At 34.8% G+C, this 24,980-nt stretch overlaps 3 protein-coding genes across 3 annotated transcripts; all 3 read right to left on the reverse strand.

Annotated features, from left to right (window-relative positions):
* Window positions 1-960: 960 nt before the first annotated feature.
* LOC125832408 (glycosyltransferase BC10-like) lies at window positions 961-3,885 on the reverse strand. Its single transcript, XM_049511553.1, has 2 exons — window positions 3,221-3,885; window positions 961-1,619 (listed from the first exon to the last, which is right to left on the reverse strand). Exons 1-2 carry the CDS (start codon window positions 3,848-3,850, stop codon window positions 978-980), a joined length of 1,272 nt encoding a protein of 423 aa, XP_049367510.1. The 5' UTR covers window positions 3,851-3,885; the 3' UTR covers window positions 961-977.
* A 3,250-nt stretch (window positions 3,886-7,135) lies between these two features.
* On the reverse strand, window positions 7,136-10,244 carry LOC125832159 (AP-3 complex subunit delta). The gene has a single exon (XM_049511307.1). The coding sequence runs from the start codon at window positions 10,161-10,163 to the stop codon at window positions 7,251-7,253; it is 2,913 nt and encodes a 970-aa protein (XP_049367264.1). The 5' UTR covers window positions 10,164-10,244; the 3' UTR covers window positions 7,136-7,250.
* Window positions 10,245-11,417: 1,173 nt separating this feature from the next.
* On the reverse strand, window positions 11,418-22,473 carry LOC125832495 (histidine--tRNA ligase, chloroplastic/mitochondrial). Its single transcript, XM_049511649.1, has 11 exons — window positions 22,015-22,473; window positions 21,831-21,926; window positions 20,546-20,634; window positions 20,270-20,399; window positions 19,447-19,539; window positions 15,616-15,690; window positions 14,658-14,775; window positions 13,494-13,636; window positions 13,212-13,340; window positions 11,835-11,998; window positions 11,418-11,674 (listed from the first exon to the last, which is right to left on the reverse strand). The coding sequence occupies exons 1-11, from the start codon at window positions 22,345-22,347 to the stop codon at window positions 11,536-11,538; spliced, it is 1,509 nt and encodes a 502-aa protein (XP_049367606.1). The 5' UTR covers window positions 22,348-22,473; the 3' UTR covers window positions 11,418-11,535.
* Between the last annotated feature and the right edge of the window lie 2,507 nt (window positions 22,474-24,980).

Genomic DNA, 24,980 nt, shown 5'->3' on the forward strand with positions numbered 1-24,980 from the left:
AATAAGAATCTAAAGAAATCAAATTAGAGATTCATCATTATTATATATACTTTAAAAGTAATTTTAACACCATATATAATATGCATTATAATTTTTGTAGTCAACAAAATTCGAATGAAACTCATTGTAGTAAGTTTTTTTATTTCAAATATATTCTCATATTTTACTACTAACGATATATAAGAGTATTTGTTTATAATAATCACGTACCATATTCAAAACGACATAATTCATAGAGTATATCATACACACACCAAAAAAGATTTTGTGTGTGGTCTTAATTTAGTTTAGGACAGGTCTAGTCTGTTGAACAATTACAAAGAAGCTACCAAACAAAGACTTGGAAATTTTCAAAAGAGAAAAAAACCCTCTTATTCCTTTATTCTTTTGGGGAGAAGTACACTTAATACTTTAACTAATAAAGTCTGCAATTTTCATCACATCCGAAGCGTTGATTATCACTCAATTAACCGTTACTAATCTCGTAAAAAATCATTTTTTCCCTTTGATTTCAATTTTCTTCAGTAAAAAAAAGAAGTAAATTTCTAAAATAATACTCCTTCCGTCCCATTTTATATAGCACGCTTTCCTTTTTTAATCTGTCCCAAAAATAATGTCATCTTACTATAATTAAAAATAATTTAACTTTGGAATACCCCTTTAACCCTTAATGAAATGATTTTCAACCATGCCAAATATCTAAGAACTGTTTTAAACCATAAGTTTCAAAAGTTTCCTTTTTTTATTAAATACTGTGTCAAATCAAATGGTGCCACATAAAATGAAACGGAGAGAGTAACAATAATTAGTTCAGGAATCATTCGAGAAATCAACTATCTTATCAAATAACCGATTGAGTTGCATCACATGCAAATAAATAGAAATGAATGATGTATTATCAGTCCCATTGAACCCAAATCAAGAACAAGAAATAATTAACAAAAATATTCAATACTTTAAAAAATACAAATATTAATTTATCCAAATTTCATGATTTTAGGAGCAAATCTCAAAAGCCTATCTAAAGTGCTTGGCAAAAACTTCCTAGCAAACAAGTAACACATGTTACTGGGCCGCCCATTATACTCACATTTGGTCCCATTTCTCATCCCATTAAGCAAATCTTCTGTCACTTCAGGCCTAATAAATCTTGTTGGATGAGGCCCACCTTTGGCCCAATCAACCCAAGTCAATGTTCTATTTTCATTTTTCCACCAATATTTCATTGTCACAAATGTTGGCAAATAATGTTCATCTGAGTAACATGCTGGCCTACAAAATCTCTTGAATAAATGAGAATATTTTTGATCTGATATTATGTCCATGGCTATCTCTCGATCGACCTCGAACCATTGGGACCCTTTTCGCCATTGGGCTAGGGTGACCAATGGTTTCATTTTCTTGCTGTAACGACCTCGTCCCACGGGGCTTATTAAGTCGTAAGACTCCATGAAGGTGTTTGTGGAGTTGATGATGTAGTTGTAGATGGTTGTGAAGTTGTAGAGAGGAATGCATGACTCTGAAAGAAGCACGAAACGCTCGTTCGATAGGTCTAATAATGCGTTCGCTAGTAATCGTTGTTCTGCTTCCACCATGTTAAATTGTCCCCATTCTACTTTCTGCAAAAAAAAATATTTTAAAACACGTTAAAATGTTAAGTTTATGATTTACTAAACTATTAGATCTTCCAACTAATTAGGTGGGAAAAAAAGGATTTTTGCAAAAGTAAAATTTTAATGGACTCAAAATACTTTCCTAAAAGCCCAGATACTTATCCTTCTATAGTGATTAATTGGGCCTAATCCAATATGGGCTCTGCTTCAAACATAAAGTAAGGAAGTTGAAGAATTAACCTAAATAGTTGTTCACTCGACTGCTTTAATTACATGTATACTAACTATAAAAAGTAAACTGTAAATTTGACCGACTATTTGTGTAAAAAGATTCTAAACTGTTTGTGGAGTCCAACATGCCCTTCTAGTGTTCACGTGCAAAAGATAAAGATGCCAAGGCATAGAAGAAAGGAATTTGATAAAATGTAGCAACATATAGTAGAAGGAAAAAGTGTTTTTTTCTCTAAGTTGGTAAAAGGAGTAGAATAAAAGAAATCTACAACAAAAAGTGCTTGTCTTGACAACTTACTCACTAGTTTCTTCCCCTAAAAAACTTTCATTTTCAATCGTTAGGATCAAACATTTATCATTATGCCAAAAGTTATATAGTTGATAATAAGTAGATGTGAATTTAGGATTTAAAACATTTATAGATATACTTAAAAAGGTTTTAAATACACTAATAATATAAGAGCAAAAATTATTAGTTTCCCGTGAATCATAGATAACACTCTGGATCCATTATTAATAATATAGACCCAACTTTATTTTTAAATTAAATTTATCAAACAAGCACCATATTTGGTACATCACACAGGTCTCTCCATAAGCATCATAATTGGCATTAATTACACAAACACACAAGTGTCGTAAAATAGTCCAATCTTACAATATTATAGCCAAAGAGTACCAGGATTCTCGGTAATTAATGCCAAAAGACGCGTTTATAAAACACCAAGACATATAAATGGTCTAAGTCAACTAATATATGGTGATCTATATCCATCAAAATCTGCTAGTATTATTACTATTTATAATATTGCATCGTTAATAATATAAAATTTTATATTTGACAGGTTCAGAATTTAAATTCTATGAATTCAATTTAACGCGTACATCCGCCCCTGCTCAGTTTCCGAGCTGTCTAGTAAAACACGGACCATTTGATACGGCACCAGTTGAGTCTTTCTTCTCCTCAGCGTACTTTCATATTATTTATTTTTTCACTATACTAGGTTTGTGCGTAAATACTTTAAAAATTAACTTGCAGATCTCTATGTGAGATGAAAACAAACAAAACATTTACGATAAAGATTTAAGCTATACAGACAAAGTTCAAAGTTATTATTTGGCTTAAACACTACAATTATCAAAATACTTGTAGTACTTGCCTAAATTCAATGTTTAATTATTGAGTTTAGGCAAATGAAGACGTTTGAGTACTTAAAGAGAGTGCACGGTAATTCCCATATCCGTAAAAATGATATCTGTACCAATAAACAAACCTTATACCCTAATAATGTATCGTAACAACCTAGATTCGAAGCAGACAATATCAAAAGCAAATTATAATTAATTAATCAATAGTGATAGTAAATTAAACTTACCTTACTTGCTACTCTTCTGCCATGAAAAATAGGTCCTTCTTGTGGAGCAGTTCCATTAAAAGATGGCTGAGAATGAATATAAATAGAATAAAGACCTTCATGTCCTTGGAAAAATCTTTCCCATAATGGAGCCAATGGTAAACTTCCTCTTGCAAGAAACATAAAAGCAATCTTTGGCTTTCTCTTAAATGGCAAATCACTAACACGTGGCACCATCATAGCCCTCGATATCAACTCTTCATCTTTCATATCATGTTTAGGAGTACTTAATTTTGGTGTCTTCATAAAATCTTTTAACCCTATTCTACTAGGGTCTAAAATTTTGTTCTCATTATTTAAAACAAGAGGAATTTGTTGTTGAGGTTGTGGAAGTGATGGTGGGGGTGGTGGGGGTATTGGTGTATGGGGTGGGGGTGGAGGTGGAGGTGAGGTTAATTGGATTATTTGGGGGGAAAATAATTTGTTTTGTAAAGTGTTGGGAATTAGATCTTGGAGATAAAAAAATAGTGTTATACCAATTACTAAACCAGACCCAAATAAAATAAAATAGGACACAAGATTATGGAGGTACCTTTGAGAAATACTGAATAGTTTTGTAGTAGTGAATTGATATTGTTGTTCATTCTTCATTTTCTTGAAACTCTATGGAAAAAAATACTACTACAACAACACTGCAATCCCACGAGTGGAGTCTGAGGAAGATAAGATATACGCAAAATCGCAAACCTTGCTTTTTACCTTTGTAGGATAGAGAGATTGTTTCTCATATGTTGCGGAAAATTGTGGGTTGGGTTATCCAGCACACAATCACACACAAAGCGAAGAGAGAAGAAATAACACAAGGTTGAATAAATGGACAACTACAACTCTTATATATAGATTTCGAATAGTTAGTCTCCAAACTTATAAGAGAGATTTTTTCTTTTCAAAATTTATTAGGACAATAGATTTTCTAAATCAATAGAAATTATGAGTTTTCTAAAAATATATAAAAGATAAACAAATTCAAGACATAATTAACAAGATAGACCCTAACTCGAAAGAAAAGAATTCGAAAAAAATACTAAAATGGAGCAAAGCAAATGAGGAGGAGGAAGAAGAGGAGGAAATATATATAATTGAGATGGAAGCAAAAAAATTAACTACATGCTTTTTCACTAGAATTAGACACAAGACATATTCTAATTAATTATTATTTTAACTAATTTGTTTTATATCTCCAAGACATTCATGTAAGGATTTCAATAATATGTAAAAAAAATTGTATTTACTATTTACTTTGATTTACCTCTCCTATTTATCTTTTTCGTACTACAGTAATCTGAACGCGTTAATATCAAATACAATTATTTGTAAAAGAGAGGTTCTTATAGAAAAGAATTTTACTAATCTGGATTAATATTAATTACATGAACTATTATAATGTAGAAAAAGATAGAAGAGGAAACGTGATGATCTAATCATTGTTGAAAAAATGTGAAAGAGGAAGAAGGAATTGAGTAATTGTGAAAATTACCAGAGAGAGAATATTCTTGGAGTTGATGTTGAGACATGTTGAGGGAATATTTATTTATTCAACACATTTAAGAAAAAAATGATTAGTTTTTACAGCTATAATTTACAAGTTTTTTTTGTGTTTTTTTTTTTTTAGAAGAAAGATGGAGGAAGAAGAAGAATTTGTGTTATGCCAAGTGGATCCCAACTAATCCAAAATATTCCCATGACTTCCGGAAGACAACCTTAGGCATTGGCAACTCCACGTACCTGTCTCTCATTTCTATTTTGGGTTTTTTTTTTTACCTTCGTAACGAATAACTTTTCCGTGGGACATGAGTTTGTAATATAGTAACATAACATTTCACAAGTTATTTTCGAGAATGACTTTAATAAATTACATGAACCCATAATTTTTAATAATTTAAAGATTGAACTCGTCATCTGAAATTCTAGATTTACCTCTACTAAAGCCCTTCTGGTCTTTTAGTTGACAAGGATTCGAGAAAATCAAAGAGATACATTAGTTTCCATTATAACAGAACTTATTCTTTGGGAATTGGGATGAATGTTGAAAAAAGTGAAAGGTAATTCCGTAACGGTAAGGTAGATATAAGAAATACACGTTTTACCTTAATTTGATGTGTGTTATTATCAATAAATATTTTATGATTTCCTAAAATGAATGTATGGTCAAACATCAGCCATGATTTTATGATTTGGGTGCCTATTTCTTATGGTTCCCTCCTTTTCCTCTTGACGTATCTAAAGTGGTACTATTTGATTTCTCACTTCGTTGTTTTTCTTCCAAGCAAATAGTGCAGCAACAAGACAGAGCAATCACATACACATTGTAGACCTTACCCCTACCTCGTAAGATAAAGAAGATGTTTCCGATAGACCCTCGGCTCAAGTAAAGCATCCAAAGACAGTTTGAAAAAAGAGAATACAGAAATGAAAGCAGTAACAACAATGAAAGTTTCGTCCACTGTATACCTCTCATGTATATCAAGCTCTTTGCTTAGATCTGCTGATCATGCAGACAGTCTTTCAATCGAGTATTCTCAGATCACTTCTCCTCAACCCAGTCTCTTATGACAGTTGAAACGAATAACAGAAACAATTTTTTGATAAGAATAACAGAAGAGAACATATACTAGGCAAGCAATATTGGGGGGGGGGGGGGGGGGGGGGGGTTCTCTGCTTTCACAAATTCTGTAAGGTGATTCTTTCTACACTAAGATATTTCCTTTTTTTCTTTCAGACATCTGCTGCTGCATCTGTAATTTTTTTCTTTTTTGGTTAAGGAAGACATCTGTCTGCAGTAACAATAGATTCACACTCATGGATAGAAAACAACGGAAGATGTTTCTCATGACATCAGAATACAAGTAAACAGCAAAGAACTAAGTCAGTATAACCTCCCTCAATATGCTCAACCACTTCACAGCTGTTGCACAGCCGAAAATCCAAACTGAGGTGGAAGCCCAATATTGACAGCCATACAATTTCAGTAATGTGTCAGTTATGGCAGTACAAAATCCATAATTGTTTAGAAGGTTAGAATGCAAGAGACCAATCACCTTCCTGATAATAAAAAAAGGGACAACAAATAATTGTTTCAGTTATTTAGAAGGGACTGCTTGTGTGCTGGTTCCTCTCTTGTTTTATACACCTACCCTCATTCCACAAGGATCGCACTTACACTTCACATGAGCAGAATCTACCTGTTGGCGCCTGGCGGTGGAGGTTCTCTACCACGAAGCAAGCCTCACTAGTGATGGATTTTCTTAATCAAATGGAATATAAATGAGTTTTTCTTTGGATTGGCATTTGATGAAGGAACTGGTTTTTTCAGTTATAACACCAATGTACAGCAATCCTACAAGCAGCTCGTTCTTAGGCACGATGTCAAAAGCGTATTTCGCCTAAATCTTTCAACCTGTGCATATTTTTCTGATTATCATAATCTAACATGTCCATATTCACTTTTTTTCTGAGTTATTATGAACTCTCACCAAGCATGTATTGGCCTCATGATGAAAAATTCACAAGCATCATATCTTATCCACCAACTATAGGAGATTACGAATCGTTTAGCTTTTTCCATAGACTATGGATTAGCCCTCTTATATTCTTATCAGCCACTATATCATTTTTTCTTGGGGCATTTATACAGCGACTATAAGCACATTTAATTTTGATTTTGGAAAAGGTCTTGGTGCCTATCTTTTTACCTTTCATCAAACTAGCAAAGAATGTGACTGAGCATGCACACATAGATGAGAGATGAATAGAAAAACAAATAGAAGCAAAGGATCATAACCGGTCAAGGCCTTATAAAGGTTTCCTAGTACAAGTGTTGAGAACTCAAAAATATACCCTTCCCAAAAGAAATTTCACACGGGGAAAATAAAAGGCTGGAGAAAAACCACTTCACCAATTGCAAGTATAATGAGTAACCAAAACAGTAAAAAAAAAAAGTGTAATGTACAGAAGAACTCACCTAAGGCATATTGAACAAATTTTATCATTGCTACAAAAGAAAATCAGGAATAACAGGTGATTGTGCTGCTAATGTTAGAGCCCCGTCTGCCCTTTGTCTGGATTTATGCTTGCCGTGGTGATGGCTAACCTTCTGCTTATCTTCCTCTTCATGTTCATCTCTATCTTTTGCAGTACTTCTATGTTTCTTCTCTTTACCACGAGAATGGCGTTTGCTTCTTCTCAAATTTGCATTGTCTTGTTCAGAATTCTCCATCATTTTATAATCTTCTTTTGGTCCAGAAGACTTGTCTATATCTAACTTGTCCTTCTGTCTTCTCTTACTTGATGACTTGTCAGACTTCCTAGTTCGTGATGATGATGTTGTTGCTTCATCACCTAAAAGAACATCTCTCACAGCACCAGAGATTAGGTCATCTTTTGACTCTACCTTTTTGGCAGGGATAAAAGGTCCATCCCCATCATCCAGTTTCACTACTACAGGCCTAGGCTTTGCTTGGTTTACCTTTTTCTTAGAGAAGAGAGATTGTTCTGTCAGCTTAATCAGATCATCAGCCTCATCATCAGCATTATCTCCAGTCTTAAGGTCATTAGCAGGTGGGTAATCATCATATACCATCTCCTTTTTCTGTGACTGTAAATAATATAGCCCGTGACGTTTGCGATGCTCAGCAAGAAGAGACGTCGATTCAGTTGATTCAAATTCTTCCTTACTTTGCCAATCCGACATGGTAACGTCATCCTTCTCGGAGGAAATTGATTTTCCAAGGGAGAAAGAAGTGGGTATATGCAACCCAAGGTCCCCACATATCGCATCCAGATCATCCAGACTTTGATTAAGCACCATTCCTTCAGGAATAGGCACCCTTTCCTGAGAACTTGCTGAAACTGGACCAAGCTCTTCTGAAAAAGCTTCAGCAATTAGTTTGATCATTTCATGAGTCTTCTTTTGTCCCTTGTCATTGTCTTCTTCCCTTTTCACCAAGAAACCAGGTAATTCTTCTCTTATCAGTTCAACCAAACCAAGGACATTTCTTGACCTCTCCAGTATCTCCACCTCATGGCTTCCTGCTAGTGGCCCCAACGTTATTTCTACGAGATCTAATATGTTAAGTATAGACTCTTCAGTGATTGGCTCTGCCTTTGAGGAAGTCGAGGACAACCACTCATGAGCAACAGACATATCCTCAAAACTCTCTACTGAAACATCCCTAACAGATCGATGTAACATCCTGGGATTCAACCCCCCATCATCTGTGTCACTATCAGCAACTGGTCCAGTTCTTACAAACTGAGAATTCTCCTGTACTCTTCCATGCATCAGATCTGCCACTCCTTGAGAAGCTGAAGAAATAACTCCCTTGGTAGAAATAGAGTAATGCAGATAAAAGGTAAGTACTTTGAATGCAGACTGGATATATACAGCTTTTATTGATGATGGCAATAAACTGGTTCTTGGTTGCAGCAGTGCTTCCACAATTTCTGATGGATTTTTTGAAAATCGAACATACTCCCCTGACACCCAAGCAGCTGCTGATAAAATCCTGTGTACGAAAGGATTGCCAAGCAATGCAGGATCAATAAGCAAATCACGGCCAACTCGAACAAGTTCTGGTCTTGCATCTTTGACTCTCATACCTATATCCACAAGCTGATTCTCTATTTCCTCCCCCTTCTGACAGTGCGGAATTCTCGACATTTCCCCAAGAAGTGATACATACCAATCAAAATCCACAATTATCTCATACACATTTCTTGAACATGTCAACAAGATGCATCCCAGAATCTCATTACAGAACTCTGGGTCTGACTTAAGAGCATAATTAATCAAAACCTTGCAAATATCCACCACATTATCCTCATAAACCATGGATAAAACAAGTTGCAAGGCCTCAAGTTTAATATTTGCATCCGCATCACTTAACGATTTAATCACAAAATCCTTATTCTCCATGACTGCCCACAAATGCTTTGGTGCAACAATGGTAAGTGCTTGCAAACCAAGATACTTGAGATTTGGATCATCTTCATTCAAGAACTCCTTAATCTTCTCAACAGCAAGCCTCACAGCAGAATCATACTCACTGAAACTACTAACAATAGTCCTCACACACTCAAAAGCCAATGACTTCGCACCCGTTTTCTTCAAATGGTCACAAATTGGCTCCACCAGCTTTTTCCCCAACCTCGGCTCCAATGGAGCCAACTTCACAAAAATCTTTAAAACTTTAATCAATAGCCAATTATTCCTAGAATCCGCCAATATCTTATAAAACTCAGGCGCTAAAGGGAGATAAGATTTAGGTTCTTTACAAGCAAGCTCACAAAAAACACCCACAACAGCAGATACAATTGCCGGATCAGAATTCTCCAGATTTTCCACTAATCTCTTAAAACAAACCCTAACCGCATCTGGATATAACTCAAACAGTCTCAAAATAATAGCAATTGCTTTCTTCCTAGTAGAACCCTTGTTACTATTAAGTAAAGTAAATACCTCGGGAGTTAAATCTCGGGCTAAATCAGGTGTAGAAATGAAATACAAAGCATGAAGAGCGAGGCTTACTTCGTGCGAATTAGGAGATTGAAGGTCCTTACGAAGCTGATGAGTCAGCAGGAGGATGACGTCAGTAGTTGAAGGATCGAATGAAAGCGAAGCGGCGAGATAAGCAATGCGTTTGAAATTGAAAGACTGTGAGGAAGAGAGTTCTATAGCATGAAAAGCAGCCCAAGACATGTCGACGCCATGGATGGAATGCAAGTAAGTGAGTTTCTGAAGAGCAGTGGCTTTGGTCTGTTGATCGGTGGACTTGATTTCACGGCGGATCTCGTCGACGGCTTTGGAGATGAAGGATGATTCATCGCCGACGAAGAGACGGAGACCTTTGATTAAGTCTTCTAAAGATCGTTGGAAGAGAGAATCGAGAAGAGAAGGACTGGCCATTACATCAATTTGTTGCTTTGCAGCTGTGAGTGTAGTTGTTGAGGTTTTTTTAGAAAGACGCCATGACTGTGGATTGCTTGGGATTTTAGTTGTTTGGACAAACAAACAAAAAAAAAATGCAATTTATGAGTTGTATTTTTGAAAATGTGAGTTATAAATTTCATTTCAAAAATGTTGTTTAAAAAGTAAATCTGTATTATAAAATTTGATGAAGCTAAAATATATATATTGCATAACTTGAAATGCTCGTATTAGTAAAAAATTTCAATCAATATCGGGCAGGTGAGATAAATTAGTTTAAGAATCCAATCAACATCGGGCAAATGAGATAAATTAGTTCAAGAATCGCCACCAGATGTGTGAATTGCATTGTATTCGTTCTATGTTTAGTAGTAAAAAAAAGTCATTTCGTTGAGGAATTTTGTATTTCTAATACAATACAGGGTCATTTAATTTGCAGATTAAGTTATTTTGGGATTATAATTCTTGAACTAATTTATCACATTAGGAGGTGGGAAATGAAATAAGGTGGGATATCTAGAATTAAGTTTGGATTAAATTTAGATATCTCACCTTATTCCATGAACCAAGCGACCAAGTATGAATTAAAGAGTACCAAAATGGTATAATTAGAGTTTCCACCTATGTTCCCTTCTTACAAAGAGTGCATATTTTTTAATCAAATTAACAAAGGTTTATGATCACAATTGGACATTTAAAAATACCAATGTAGGTAGGAAATAATAGATAAATCAACCGGAAACTACATGTTTAGGGAGATGCATGGAGTGAAAATGTGAAATCCACATTAAAATGTTAATTTAGTTAATGCAAAGCTTAGTACAAATATCTGTGTATATACTTGTAGTCTTCTACTATAAAACATTGTTTTGCATCCTACTTTACTTTGGTAGTTCCTCAATTTTGCCCCTAGTTTTTTAGGCCTTCTCCCTGTTCTAATGGCAATTAATTTATTATTGTGGCTAGAAACTTAAATGTTTATGTATGTTTAAGTGTACTATGTATATAACTTCTAATTCAGAAAATCTCCAACTTGCCTTAAATTACACAGATTTTGGAATGAGATGTATCCTAAGAAGAGTCAAAAGAATACAGAGGATTTACATATTGAAACCAGTTAGTTTTATATTGAGGCCTTAGTTATTTTAATTGATATTACACAGGCAATAAGATTTCAAGCCTGAAATTGGATAAATGGGTTTTCTTTCACCAACATAAGAAAAATATAACAGCAAAATTTAATACCTCATTGCTTTGCCATCACTAAAAAATACCCAGCTAAATAAACAACTTAGAATTATTATAAAAAGAATGGCAAAAAAGCTATTGCATACACCAAGACACTGTTCCGTTACTCCAGTTCATCGAGTTTTATCTCCAATTGCTCACCTGTTGAAAGAGTCTTAACATTGACCATGCCTTTTTGCCATTCAGCCTTTCCAACCAAAATCAATCTGTGTGCATTTATCCGTGCTGCTCGCTTGAACACCCTTCACAACAAGTAATGGAAAATTGGAAGTATGAGTTTCAAAGTGAAACAGCAATGGAAAATTGGAAGTACGAGTTTCAAAGTGAAACAGCAAATACATAATGAAGCTGCAGGGAGCTACATCAACAAAGAATAGTGAATCTATATAGATCGTAATGTACCACTTAAGTGGCTTGTTCTCCAAAACCAGATCAACGCTTTGCCCTTTTTCCCTGAGAATGGTGGCAACTGCAGATGCCGCACCTTGAAGTTCCTGATCCAGTGAGCAGACAATGTTCTCTACTTGGAGGTTAAGTTCTGGTAGGAGTCCCCTCTCCTTGAGTAGCTGAGTATTCCCCAACAGACAAAGCATAAACAAATACCGGTTAGACCTAATCTTCTAGCAGAAAACATACAGATGACACAAAAAGGCTAGAAAGGGTATGTCCCTGCAACCAATGGTGGTTTTCAAATTGAAATTATGCAATAGAGCTATAAAATATTACTGCAGCATTTCACAGATATCAAAATGGAAGGAGGAAGCTTCCTCATAGAAGAAAAAGAAGAGTTCTAAAGTAAACAAAATACCGACTACGACTAGTGGCAGCTAGCAACAACCCGCCACCCCCCACCCCACCCCACTCCTTCCCCTTTTATCCTGGAAGTAAAAAGGATCAAAATAAAATCTCAAAAATGACAAGCTCAAAGATCTTTAGGTGTTCTCCTTTATCTTGTACTCTAGTGATTCATAGTGCAAATCTACCATGAGCTCACAGACAGTTTCTAAATCTTATGTAAAGAAAACTTGTTCCCTTTGCTGACACCTTTCAACATCAAATCTGCTCACATACTCGATACTCCATCTTTATCAGCAAGACTTATCCCAGGAGAAACTCATCTTACTGAAAGCAACTATTCTGTGAAATAAAAGGTCATAGATCTCAGGGAAACAAGCAAAGTTGAGAAGACTGCCTTGGTTGGAGCCCTTAGTGCAATCACGGAATTTCAGATAAGGTAGTGGTGTTTGTCAGAAGCAATCCTAGAAGTATTAGAATCATGCTAGGCTTGCTATTTTTGTTCCTAGATTTTCATACGTTTTTGTAAAGGGGCTTTCAGTACTACATAAGTATTGGTTTATAATACAAATCGTTACCTTCTCAAAAAAGAAAAAAAAAAAGATAAGGTAGTGGTGATTGTCATTTGCTGCATGTTTGTGTGCACAAGGGGATCTATTTCATGCCCTATGCCTACAAGTGTTGCTATATGCAGGTCACCGATACAGGCATGGAGAAAACAGAATCTGTGATGTTCAAAGATTTAATAAATTTCACAAGAACCAAAAGCTTGAATTGGATGGAAAACTGAGAATAGTAGTGAAGCAAAACAGGCAAAAGAAGTCCATCTCAACAATGTCCATAAAATTAATGTGAACTTCCACCTAAGTTCAAAGTAGAAGTATTTCATACTTCACAGATCATCAATCGGAAAAAAAACGATTTTTTTATCTCTAACATCCAGTAAAAGGAAAAAAAGGACTGGAAACAGGAAGTTCTACTCACTTCTACTATCACAGCATCACCAAATCCAAATCCACAAGCTGGAAGATCATCGCCTCCAAAGGTAGATAATAGCCGATCATACCGTCCACCACCACAGATAGCCCGGAGCTTTCCTTCACGGTCAAATCCCTGCAGGAAACTGTAATTACTCAATGAAGTGGAAGAGATACCCATTTACGAGCAAACAGTTTATCAGTAAGACAAATCCAACAAGCAGTTAACCAATTCCAAGTCTTCTTGCACAAAGTTCAGAATACTATCAAAAATAATCTCGAGTCTAACCTCAAACACAATCCCAGTGTAATAGGCCAAACCACGGACAATTGATGCATCAAACTGAAGCCACTCTGAATAGCCATACTTCTCAGCAAGTGAAAATAGTTGCTTCAAATCAGATAGTGCTTCTCCTGAGGCCCCAAGTTTCTCTGCACAAACAAAAAGGTATAAAAACCAAGATCAGAAACCTCTAAGCTATAATATTTACTTATACATCAGTAGAGGATTTCAACTGTTCCGTTTCGAATGCAGGTAGAAATACAATATTCATCTGGAAAATTCACATAAGTTCAAGAAGAGGATATCTTAGAAGTTCTACCACTTCATATTCTCGTTAACAATCTACAGCTAGACTAGACAAAGCTCTGGTGCAATTCATACAACATTCATGGATCCACTTCCTGGGTGCTTAACAGGTTCTAGCAAAGAGGAAACTTCCATGAAATAAAACCTTTTTTACATGATATAAAACTTCCAAACTGAATAAATTATGGTACATACAAAGGGGTATTTTGGACAATGCATAACGCTTTCAACTCCAATTATCTTTTGAATTTTTTTTATTTTTTTTTTTATGACAAGGGAAACCTGCCGCCACTACCCTTTGGGCGCACATGGTAAAAAATATTTAATAATCTAACAATATAAAAATTTCAAGTCTGAAGAATTTATTTTTGATAGGAAATGCCAACATAAGCTGCTACTGATTTTTTACCCATCCGGAAATATTATGCACCCTCCAACAGCTAATTTAATATCTTCTACGGTACAATTCAGGTAATATACAAGGTCAAACTAACTTTTTTTTTTGGTAAAGTAATTAAATGATATTAGAAAGCATCAAGAAGATGCAAAGTCACAAAGCACAATGTGCAAGAAAGCTGCTCCAAACAGAAATATTTTTTGATAACCAAGAAATCCGTATGTGACCCGCCCTTTGGACCAATCACAGCCTTCTAATGGAGCTAGCTTGGCAAAAACTTGAGAAACAGTCAAAAGGGGCCCATACTAACTTGTTCGCAATCATCTACATTAACTAGTGGACATGTATGGATGAAGGGAATAATAACATAACAAGTGAAGAAATAAATTCCAAGAGATACTTCTTGAGCAACAAATAGAAGAAGACCATAGGTAAACCTTAGTGAAGTAAATGTTGTAACGGCCAACCTTCTAACTTTGCCAAAGACTTCAGTGACAGGACTTGCAATAGGTCTTCAATAGCTACCTCTGACATATCAGCAGACAACAGATCTTTCCTGATATCATCCATTGGAATCTTTCCGATCTATTCAGACAAGAGGGTAACAGGAGTTGATTAGAACAAGAAGACTGAAATGTACAGTAGGGGATACGTAAATCAACTATATTATAAACAACTGTCTGTTCATTAACTGGCCCTCACCACGGTCACCAAAAAATAAAAAATAAAAAGATTGAGCTCCTAGTAGAAATAACAATGCTAGGTTCCTTTTAGAAGTAAAAAATTCAATAGACTCCTTTAAGATGTAATGCTAAAAGGGTACCTTTGAAAGTAAGTGATAACCTAGGGGAAATGACACCACCTCCAACCTAAAGGCTGGTAGTTCGTATCACCAAGAGAGAAAAGTGGAAAACAGGGCCACTTTTGACTCCAGGTCGAGGGGTTTGTGATTGGGCTTATCATGTGAGAAAAATGCAATAAGCACAACTCTGATATAAATAAGTTGCACTTTTAATTGAAGATCCTGAAGAGTAAACTTCTGACTATTGGAATGAAATGGGTCTGAATAAAGTGAAATAGAGGATTAATATAAACAGCCTCAATCAACTTGTGATTCAATGTCTATCTGTATCATATCAAAAACAAAACAGAAGTAGACAAGCAGAATAGAATTTCATGCAGGATCGTGAAATCAAGTTGCCAAACATATTCCACTACCTCAGAATAGACAGTAGTCTTTTTTTAAAGTAAGAATTAGGCATAATATGATAAGAAAACCCATAACCATCTCACACTTAATGCCAAAGAAACAGTTATCCAACTGAAAATGAACAGGTGCAATCAAGTAACCAGTGTGTTCTATTTTTGCCTTTTTGGAATACTATAGATCAAACAATAAGAATTGAATTACATTATCAAACTGACCTTGTCTATAATGATGCAAACTCTACCAAACATATTTTCTGGGACGGAATAGCACCTCAATACTTCTTGCAAGACCTATCAAATAGCACATGATACTTTCAATACAGAAAGAGATCAAAATCACATTGAGTTGTTTAAGCTGAAACAGCACCATAAATGACATCCTTAAGAAGAAGACATCATATAACAGGCATTAACTCAAACTTATTTCCAAGGAGATTTGCCTAACTTCCGTCATACAAGAAAACTCGTTAACTCACTGAAGATAGTTAGGCCTCATGCAATGCTTGTCAAAAGGGAAAAGAAGAAGCCACCTAAATTCCTTACGAGTTACGACATTTGCAAGCCTCATTCACACACCTACTTGTAGCTCCCATTTGTCAGGCTGATGCTCAGCTAAACAACATCATAGTGTTATTGATTGATTAAAAGAAATACTTTTCAGAAATTCTATGATCAAGAAGTTTTTGAGAAAAGTTTTAATGCTACATTCATTGCACTTGTACCCAAAAAGAAAGGAGCTAAGGAGCAAAGGGACTATAGACCAATCAGTCTTATAGGTAGTATTTATAAGATACTATCTAAAGTACTCGCAGAGAGACTGAAGGGTGTGATAGACAAACTGGTGGATTCACAACAAATGGCATTCATAAAAGGGAGACAAATCATGGACGCCGTTTTGATTGCTAACGAAGCAGTAGACTCTAGCACTAAACAGAAAAAGCCTGGCATTCTTTGCACGTTAGACATAGAAAAAGCGTACGATCATGTTAACTGGAAGTACCTGATGAAGATCTTAGAAAGGATGGGATTTGGACAAAAGTGGATGAACTGGATTATGTTCTGTATCTCAACAATAAACTTTTATGTTCTAATCAATGGGCTTCCTGCAGGTTTTTTCAGCTCACAAAGAGGGCTCAGGCAAGGTGACCCACTATCACCTTCCTGTTCTTAATCACTATGGAGGGTCTGAACAGTATGATTAAGACAGCTAACACAAGAGGATGATTGAAAGGTTTTGATGTGTCGAGAGATGGTGCTGAAAGTTTGGAAGTGACACACCTTCAATATGTCGATGATACACTCATCTTCTGTGGAGCTGAGGAAGAACAACTGAAATATTTAAGGGCGATCCTTGTCCTATTTGAAGGGGTATCTGGCTTGCATATTAATTGGCGAAAAAGCTTTATGTATCCCATTAATGAAGTCAATAATATGAGTTATATAGCCTCAATTCTTGGGGGTGTAGTTGGCACTTTGCCAACAACCTACTTGGGCATGCCTTTGGGAGCAAAATCCAAGTCTATTGAAATCTGGAATGGCGTGATAGAGAAGTGCGAGAAAAAATTGGCTAGATGGTAAACTCAATACTTATCTATGGGAGGGAGGTTGACCCTCATCAACTCAGTACTTAATGCTCTACCAACATACATGATGTCATTATTTCCTATTCCAGCAAGGGTCATCAAAAAATTGGATAGGATAAGAAGGAATTTTTTGTGGCAAGGTAACAATGAGAAGAAAAGATTTCACCTGGTGAAATGGGAATCTGTGGTAACTGGGAAAAAGAATGGCGGATTGGGAATAAAAAATCTGATATTTCAAAGTGAAGCACTCAGAATGAAATGGTTGTGGAGGTACTCGTTTGAAGATCAGTTAATGTGGAAAAGAGTGGTAGGTGCCAAATATGAGGCGGAAGATAGTTGGATGACCAAGGATGTGACTTCACCTTATGGGGTCAGTTTATGGAGATCCATAAGAGAATTATGGGAGGAAGTCAAACTCAACTCCAAGGTGAAAGTGGGGAATGGGAACAAGACCAAATTCTGGAAAGATAAATGGCATGAGTCAGGTAATCTGGAACTCCTCTTTCCAGACATATATAACCTAGTTCTCTCACAACAAAGGACCATTGCAGAGATTTGGACAACACAGGGCTGGAATTTCCAGTTCAGAAGACATCTCAATGACTGGGAAGTGATGAGAGTGGCAGAATTTCTTAACATTGTTGGAAACTTCAATGGACTCCAGGCTGAAAAGGATGCATTATGGTGGAAAGGAAGCAGCAAAGGTATATTTAAAGTAGGTGCAACTTACAGGTTGATGGAGCAACCAAGTCAACAGATTCCTACCTGACCATGAAGACAAATTTGGAAAGGCAAAATTCCTTATAAAGTCTCATGTTTTATATGGCTGCTAGCTAAGGAAGCAGCTTTGACACAGGATAATGTTATGAAGGGGGATAACCTTATGTTCTAGGTGCTTTCTTTGTGGAGAAACATCAGAAACTGTTAACCATCTTTTTCTACACTGCAAATTTACCCAACAGTTATGGAGGGTATTCTTGAGTCTCAAAGGCATATCCTGGGCTATGCCTAGGAGAATTACTGAAGCCCTAAAAAGTTGGGAGGAGGTAGAAGTGCTAGCTAAAGACAGAACGAGATGGAGAATTATCCCTGCTTCAATCTGGTGGGCAACCTGGAAAGAGAGAAATTCTAGGTGTTTTGAGAGCATAGAGAATAGTATGCAGAAAGTTAAACTCAACTGCATTTTGTTCTTATGTTTTTGGTGCAATCAATTATACTCAAATGAAACTGTCTTTATAATTGATGTTTTAGATTCAATTTAGATTTAGAACAGTGGTGTTTTGGAGTTCATCTGTATATAAGGTTTAGTACTGCCCATGTACTATTGTGTTATAATACAAAGTTACCAAGTTTCAAAAAAAAAAGAAATAGTATTTCGCATTTGTCTGGGACGATATCATCAATATAAAGACCAAGTTACTAGTAAAACATGAAATTATTACCTAACATGATAATAATCTACTATGAACTAGGCTTCTTTTAAGCTTTCGAAAAAATTTAACAAGTTAATAGCTACTTTCTTATTTCAGTTTATGGATGTTGAAGAATTAAGTAAAAAAAGTGGGGTGGGGGGGGTAGCAGGTTAAGCTTTGGTTATAGATGAGGTGGACATACACTTCAACATTGTATCAAATTTAGACTCATCTCAATTCCTGGTATATCGTTTAGCCAATGTTGGCCCCCATGTTACATTATCCATGCTTGTCTTGGGCATGAGGTGGTCTTAAATGTCCCACATTGGTTGAGCGATGGGTTTATCTCCTTATATGATTTTGGATAATCCTCACCTCATAAGCTAGCTTTTGGGATTGAATTAAGAGCGGCATTATTCCTAAACTTTAAGAACACACCAAAGAAATCATGCAACACAACTTATTAACATCATTAGGAACCACCCCTTCTTCAATGTCTATTGATATAGCTTCTCAAATGTAAAATCACTAGTATCCCCCATATATTACCATGCATATTGAGGTCACAAAGGTCCATTTCTTCATAATGGGTATCACAAGTATCCCTTTTTTGCACAACCTATCAAGTAACTATTACTGTCTATTTGTGTTCTGATTTAATTTGTATACTATGGAGGTAGTAGAAAAGAATGTGATTGAAGTAATGGTTTACAAGCTGGTTGATCAAGTGAAACATGTCATGCTTCTAACTATTATAATAAAATTGTTTTTTTAAAGTAATATGATAATAAAATTGTGGCAGTAGTATAAATACTGCATTAGTAGCATAAATTTTGGTATGTCACTAAGTAGAAAGTGGGTTTTGTAAATTGAGAAGAAATGACAATAGCATACGATGAATCTCCGATTCTACGATATTGACACGAAACAACATTTAAATCATGTGTTCTTTCGAAACATATCTATTCTGGTAACTGAGATGCAAACAAGTAGCAAGAACACAATAGAGATTGTTCTGGTGAATGATACGGAAAAAAAACATAAGCACACACCTTTCTACTAGAGACCTTAAACCCAACATCTGATGCTGTGAGGCCTATGCGCTTGAAGAAGGTAATAATTGAAGATATCAGCTCTGCTTCACCCTAAAAGAAAGAGGAATTACAAATAAATTGGGTGAGTGAAAATGTGAAATTACCATCTAAACCATTGTATTATATATTTGAAGCTTCAGCAGCAAGAAAACATCTTTCTCTGGAAAAACTCAGAACTTACATGCAACATATGGAAGAGGGAAAGAATACCTCAAATGAGTGCTAAGAATACAAGTTATGTTCAATCTAACATGAAGGTTACAATCAGTGAGTAAAATAACCTATTCAGAAATCAAGCTATGTCCACATCTAATGACTTAGGACTTCAATTTCAGACATGAGAAGATTTTGATCCAAGAACCAGAACTAGTCATTCCTTTTGCCAGGAAATATTATCATGTCTAACCCAAAAATTTACCAAGCATTTTTACTTAGAAAATCTAATCCTAACATATCTTCAGACTGATTGAGATGTAGTTGACTCGGTCTAAAAGGGGCATTTTATATAGAAGTTGCTACATGTAAACAGACAAGTACAATAAACTGTGGTGTACAGGCATGTTTGCACCATCTCAACTAATTCCTAGGGGTTAATTCTGTCTACCAAGGCTTTGGACGATAGGAAGAAATCACCTAGTAGTTTTGCCTCCGCTGGAATTTGAACATGAAACCTCATGGTTCCCAACTCACTCCATTGACCACTAAAGTCGCGCCCTCGGGTTCTTTTCAAATGCTTTATTACAGTACCAAGGATCAACCAAATATATAGAGCTTAACCTACCGTTACATCTGGTACACCAATTATATCCATATTCCATTGGTAATGTTCACGACGTCTTCCTCTGGTCATTCTCTCATAACGCCAGCATTGTCCAATAGCAAACCATTTCAATGGAAGAGATACAGATTTTCTGGACAGAAAAAAACGTGCAGATCAAAATGTGGCATCCCCGCCTGGATACAAAGGTGTAATAGAATATAAATGAATGGTGAACATTGAGAAGTCGCTGAAGAATCATGACATTCTATACACAAATAAAACTAATTAGATATTTACCCTTTCTGTATCACAAGTCTTGCCAATGAAGGAGTCAGCTCAGGCCTCAATGCAACTCGACGGTTTCCACGGTCTTCAAAACAGTAAAGCTGCAATATAGAAAGAGAACAAATGATATTATTGTTCATGTTACCTTCTCAAAAAATGTTTTTATGTAGCAAATAGTTATACAAGAAAATGTTACCTTCTCAAAAAAATCATTGTTCATTGCATTTCAGTTTCTTTCTTTGCAATGCTTAAGACAACATAACAAGTCTAGCCTACCTAGCTCAACGATAAGCAGAGTAGTCAAAAAAGAAAAAGGCCAAATCAGCTAGGTCTTCAAACGCACAGCAGCATTAAGGGGGGATCTAACAAAGTATAGCGCTAATTAAGAAAAATAAGTGTATATGAGTTTAACTTATACACAGTGACAATGATTTGTTGTTGATAGGTTAAGTCATGCTCACAAAAGTAGTTGAAATGTACAAAGAAGTGATTTGTGCAATACTTCAAATACTTGTAGATGGGACACTTTTCCAACTCGAAAACGGGATTGTTAGAGTGGGATAAAAAAGAAATAGTATAAAGAAATCTCAACCATGAGTTGTGATTAAGATTTCAAATAGCCTTTCACCTATTACCCTCATTTAGGTATTCACACCCGCACTCTCAAGGAATGGTTGGTAAGAGAAAATTGGAAAATACATCTTTTGTAGAAAAAATGCCCATTTATGACAGCACTTCCGAGAAGAAATACCGGTTGGGAACCAAATCATTTCATGTAATTATTCTTAGTCTTCTATCTGAAACATGATTTTATCCCTATCAGATCCAGTCACAAAACTTAGCAAGTGATTTGGGGTAACTTGAGAGGAAGTTTATAGAAAATTGTTATAGCGTACTATTTAAAAGTTAGAGTTCAAATTGATAGTTTTCTTCTTATTTGGATAGAAATAAAGTAACAAAATAAGAAAAGAATGCAAGTCTCTGGTTCCCAGATACAAAGGTATCTTACAAGAATAGCAAATTAGAACTAAAATCAGCTTATAGACTCCTCATGCCAAACCATAATGCGAGCAAACCAACTACTAATATTTTTCTTGATAAACAAAAGAAGAATGAAGCAGAGCAAAATAAATAACACTTTTTATGTAGAACAAATCATATCATGCACCGACTACAATTAAATGTTAGCTAGTTTGATCCAGCAAAATCAGCACACCCCTCGTCATAATTTGGCTCACAATCCAAGGTCTCCTAGCATTTACCAATTCACAAGACAACAAAATCACCAGTTACAAACCTGGTCTCTAATTTCCTCCCCAGCCTTCCTAATATAAAGAGCCTCCGACTCTAGCACAGGAAAATCAACCTCTTCAAAACCGAATTGCTGAGATACCTGAAATATGTAAAAACAAATTAGCAAATGTACAAGGGCGGCAGCAGCAACAACAACAGCAGACAATGTAATCAATTTATACATATACCTCTCTGAAGTGATGGAAGAGCCAATTGCGGAGGCGCATGTCTTCAGGGGGGAAATCTCGGGTACCTTTAGGAGGATTGACGTCGATTTTCTGAGCAGTATCGTGTTCAACTGGAGGCGAAGTTGCTGAACCGGACCGTCCGGTTCGAACATTCTGGTTCGCCGATGATTCAATAGGTACTGAGGAGGAAGAAGTAGAGTAAGCTCTGAGAGTAGTGCGTGAAGCTGAAAAAAGAGAGACGTTAAGGTGGTGGCGGCGGAGTGAGAGAACCGCCGTCGAAAACAGTGGGTGGTGGTGGAAGTTAAAGAGGGAAGAGTTTAAAATTGCCGGCATGGTTTCACCGGCCTGAAACCGTGGAACGGTACAGTATTTCGGCTAAGATATCCCTCTTCACAGTTCACAAATGTCAACCTATTGTATTGTATTTTTTAATTTTATTTTAAAAAATAAAATAATATTTATTAAAATTATTACTCACCTTTTATTGTATTATATTATGAAATTTATATTTATTTATGTAACCATGAAAATTTATTATTATAGGATTGTTATCCTTTTTTTTTATTTTGCCTTTTTTATTATTAAACAATTTATTTATTTTTATCGTACAACAATTTATTTAAATCGGCCTGATGTTGATTCGAGAGGTTGCTATAAGCTCTCTAATAAAATAATGGCTTGTTTTTTCAGATCTCACTTGTATTATCAGTAGATCGGAATTGGCCTTGAGAGGGTTGTCTCACATCTCATTTTTAAAGGGGGATGCACTTTTGAATAGTCGTTGCATTTTGTTATATTGTTGTTTATTTATTAAATTTCTAACTCCACTTTGTATCTTATAATATTTTTATTAAATTATTTTTAAAATTATTAATGGGCAGAATAAGATAATGATGATAAATAATATTTAGCCGAATATAATATTTACTGAAACAATACAATAGAGAATAAGTTTAAATTTAATCAGAAGGTGTACAGAGTAAGGGTGTAAAACAAAGAACTCTATAACACATATCTTTATTTTTACAAGAATTCAATTTTCAAAATTTAAAAACTAAATAACTTAATAAATTTTAAGTAAATGAATTACCGTTTTACATTAATTTGACGATTTTGATGGTTTGAACAAAATTAATTAGAAATATATTTAATGAAAAGGAACGATTTTAAAAGTAAAGGTTAATTTTCATTATAATTTATAACTTCAATGGATATATATAATAAGTATTATTTGTATTCTTTATAGCTTAACTCAATTTAGATATTTCGATAGTTAGATTAAGAAAAGAGAGAAGAAAACATTAAAAGAAATTTTATAACTAACATGTTACATCACATGTGAAGCAATTTAAAAGCATATGCCACTAAAAATAATATTCAATAATTTCATCATATATTATATATATATATATATATATATATATATAATAGAATGTTATGTGTTTTTTTTTTAAAAAAAATTAAGCAAGTATATGATTTTATATAGGAAATTATAGAGAACACAAATTAAGGTAGACAGTTAAAAAGTAATATGTTGTCTTGTCACTCGTTTATATCAATAGTCATAGTATCTCTTTTGTAGTTTTGGATCTTTCAATTTCTGCTGTTATTTGTTGCCTTGTATTTTGACTATCATATAATTTTGTTATAGTGATTATCATATAAACTATGTGCTGTCTTGTTCCCATAATTTATATTTTATACTCTTGTTACTTTATTTTTTGAAACGTCTTGGACTATTTATTTTTGAGCTTAGAGTATTGAAAATAAATTTACCTGTGAGATAGGGATAATATTTATACTCCCATAAGACTTTCGTGAGTATTATTATCACATGATTGTGGTACAAGTCGAAAGACTAGCCATCCTACATGGACTGAGTCTTGCCACTAGCAAAAATCTCAAGCCATTGATTCATCCCAAATAATATAAATGATTAATAATAACTTTTCACTTTTTAACAATACTGTTTCGAGATATAGGTACTTGATGAAAAAATTGGAGATCATAATTATCAAACACACGTACTGAAAAGAAAATAGAGTGGTAGAGGAGTTGACTACGGAAGGAGCAAAGTGACCCTTTTTGGAAGAAATGACCTTTTTGGAAGTTTTCCAATGTATCCTATAGAACTCGGGTAAGCAGACACTCCCAAAACTACTTTTGTAATTAGAAGAATTAAACTATGCAATATCAACAATGTAGACCATCAAATGACATCTGATCATATAATGGGTACATCCAATGACGTAGACAGAATTTTTATGAAGGGGGTCTAAATTTGAATAGTAATTTAAAAATAAAATAAAATTATAGAGATTGTATTTTTAATAATATTGTGATATAATTTGGGTAAATGGGTCTCCCATTTATAGAGAAAGAAAACCTTATTCCAAAAGAAAAATGTATTAAAAATTAAGAAAACCTTATTCCACAAAGGAAAAAAGTATTAAAATATAAGGAAATCTTATTCCACAAGGAAAAGGTATTTAAAATTTAAGGATTTTTTTTTCAATTAAAACTTTATTCCAAAAGGAAAATATATTCAAATTTAAGAAAATCTTATCCACAAAGGAAAAAGGTATTAAAATATCAAGAAGGCAAAATAATTACAGAAAAATGAAAATGCTCATGTTGGGAATCAAACTGGGGCACCGAGTGGGTTTGCAACAGCTCTAGCCATCTCCACTACGGGTTACTTTATTATTTTCGAGTGTCCAAAATACCATACATACCAATATAAATCAAAACTTTACGTGTATATATCGTATAATTTATGGACGAAGAGTGTCCAATTGGACACCCTTGGGACAAGGTGGCTCCGCCCCTGGGTACATCCCGAAACAATATATCCTTACCAACATGAAATTAATATATTATCTCTTCATAACCGCAAAATATATATTTATATTTTATTATTTACTCGTAAAAGTACTATACCATTTAATTGATGATAGTGTATAATA

Source organism: Solanum verrucosum, unplaced genomic scaffold (assembly GCF_900185275.1).
Source record: "Solanum verrucosum unplaced genomic scaffold, falcon-dt-bn FXZP01000009.1, whole genome shotgun sequence".
In the NCBI taxonomy this organism is placed as follows: domain Eukaryota; kingdom Viridiplantae; phylum Streptophyta; class Magnoliopsida; order Solanales; family Solanaceae; genus Solanum; species Solanum verrucosum.

Bases quoted from the DNA above. Each gene is read 5' to 3' on its own strand.
- LOC125832408 (XM_049511553.1), bottom strand. From the start codon at position 3,850: ATGAAGAATGAACAACAATATCAATTCACTACTACAAAACTATTCAGT. The intron at 1,620-3,220 runs GTAAGTTTAATT...TTTTTTTTGCAG, and splicing joins GCAGAAGAGTAGCAAGTAAG to AAAGTAGAATGGGGACAATT.
- LOC125832159 (XM_049511307.1), bottom strand. From the start codon at position 10,163: ATGGCCAGTCCTTCTCTTCTCGATTCTCTCTTCCAACGATCTTTAGAA.
- LOC125832495 (XM_049511649.1), bottom strand. From the start codon at position 22,347: ATGCCGGCAATTTTAAACTCTTCCCTCTTTAACTTCCACCACCACCCA. The intron at 20,635-21,830 runs GTTTGTAACTGG...TCTATATTGCAG, and splicing joins GGGAGGAAATTAGAGACCAG to CTTTACTGTTTTGAAGACCG. The intron at 11,999-13,211 runs GTGAGTAGAACT...GGGAATACTCAG, and splicing joins GTGATGCTGTGATAGTAGAA to CTACTCAAGGAGAGGGGACT.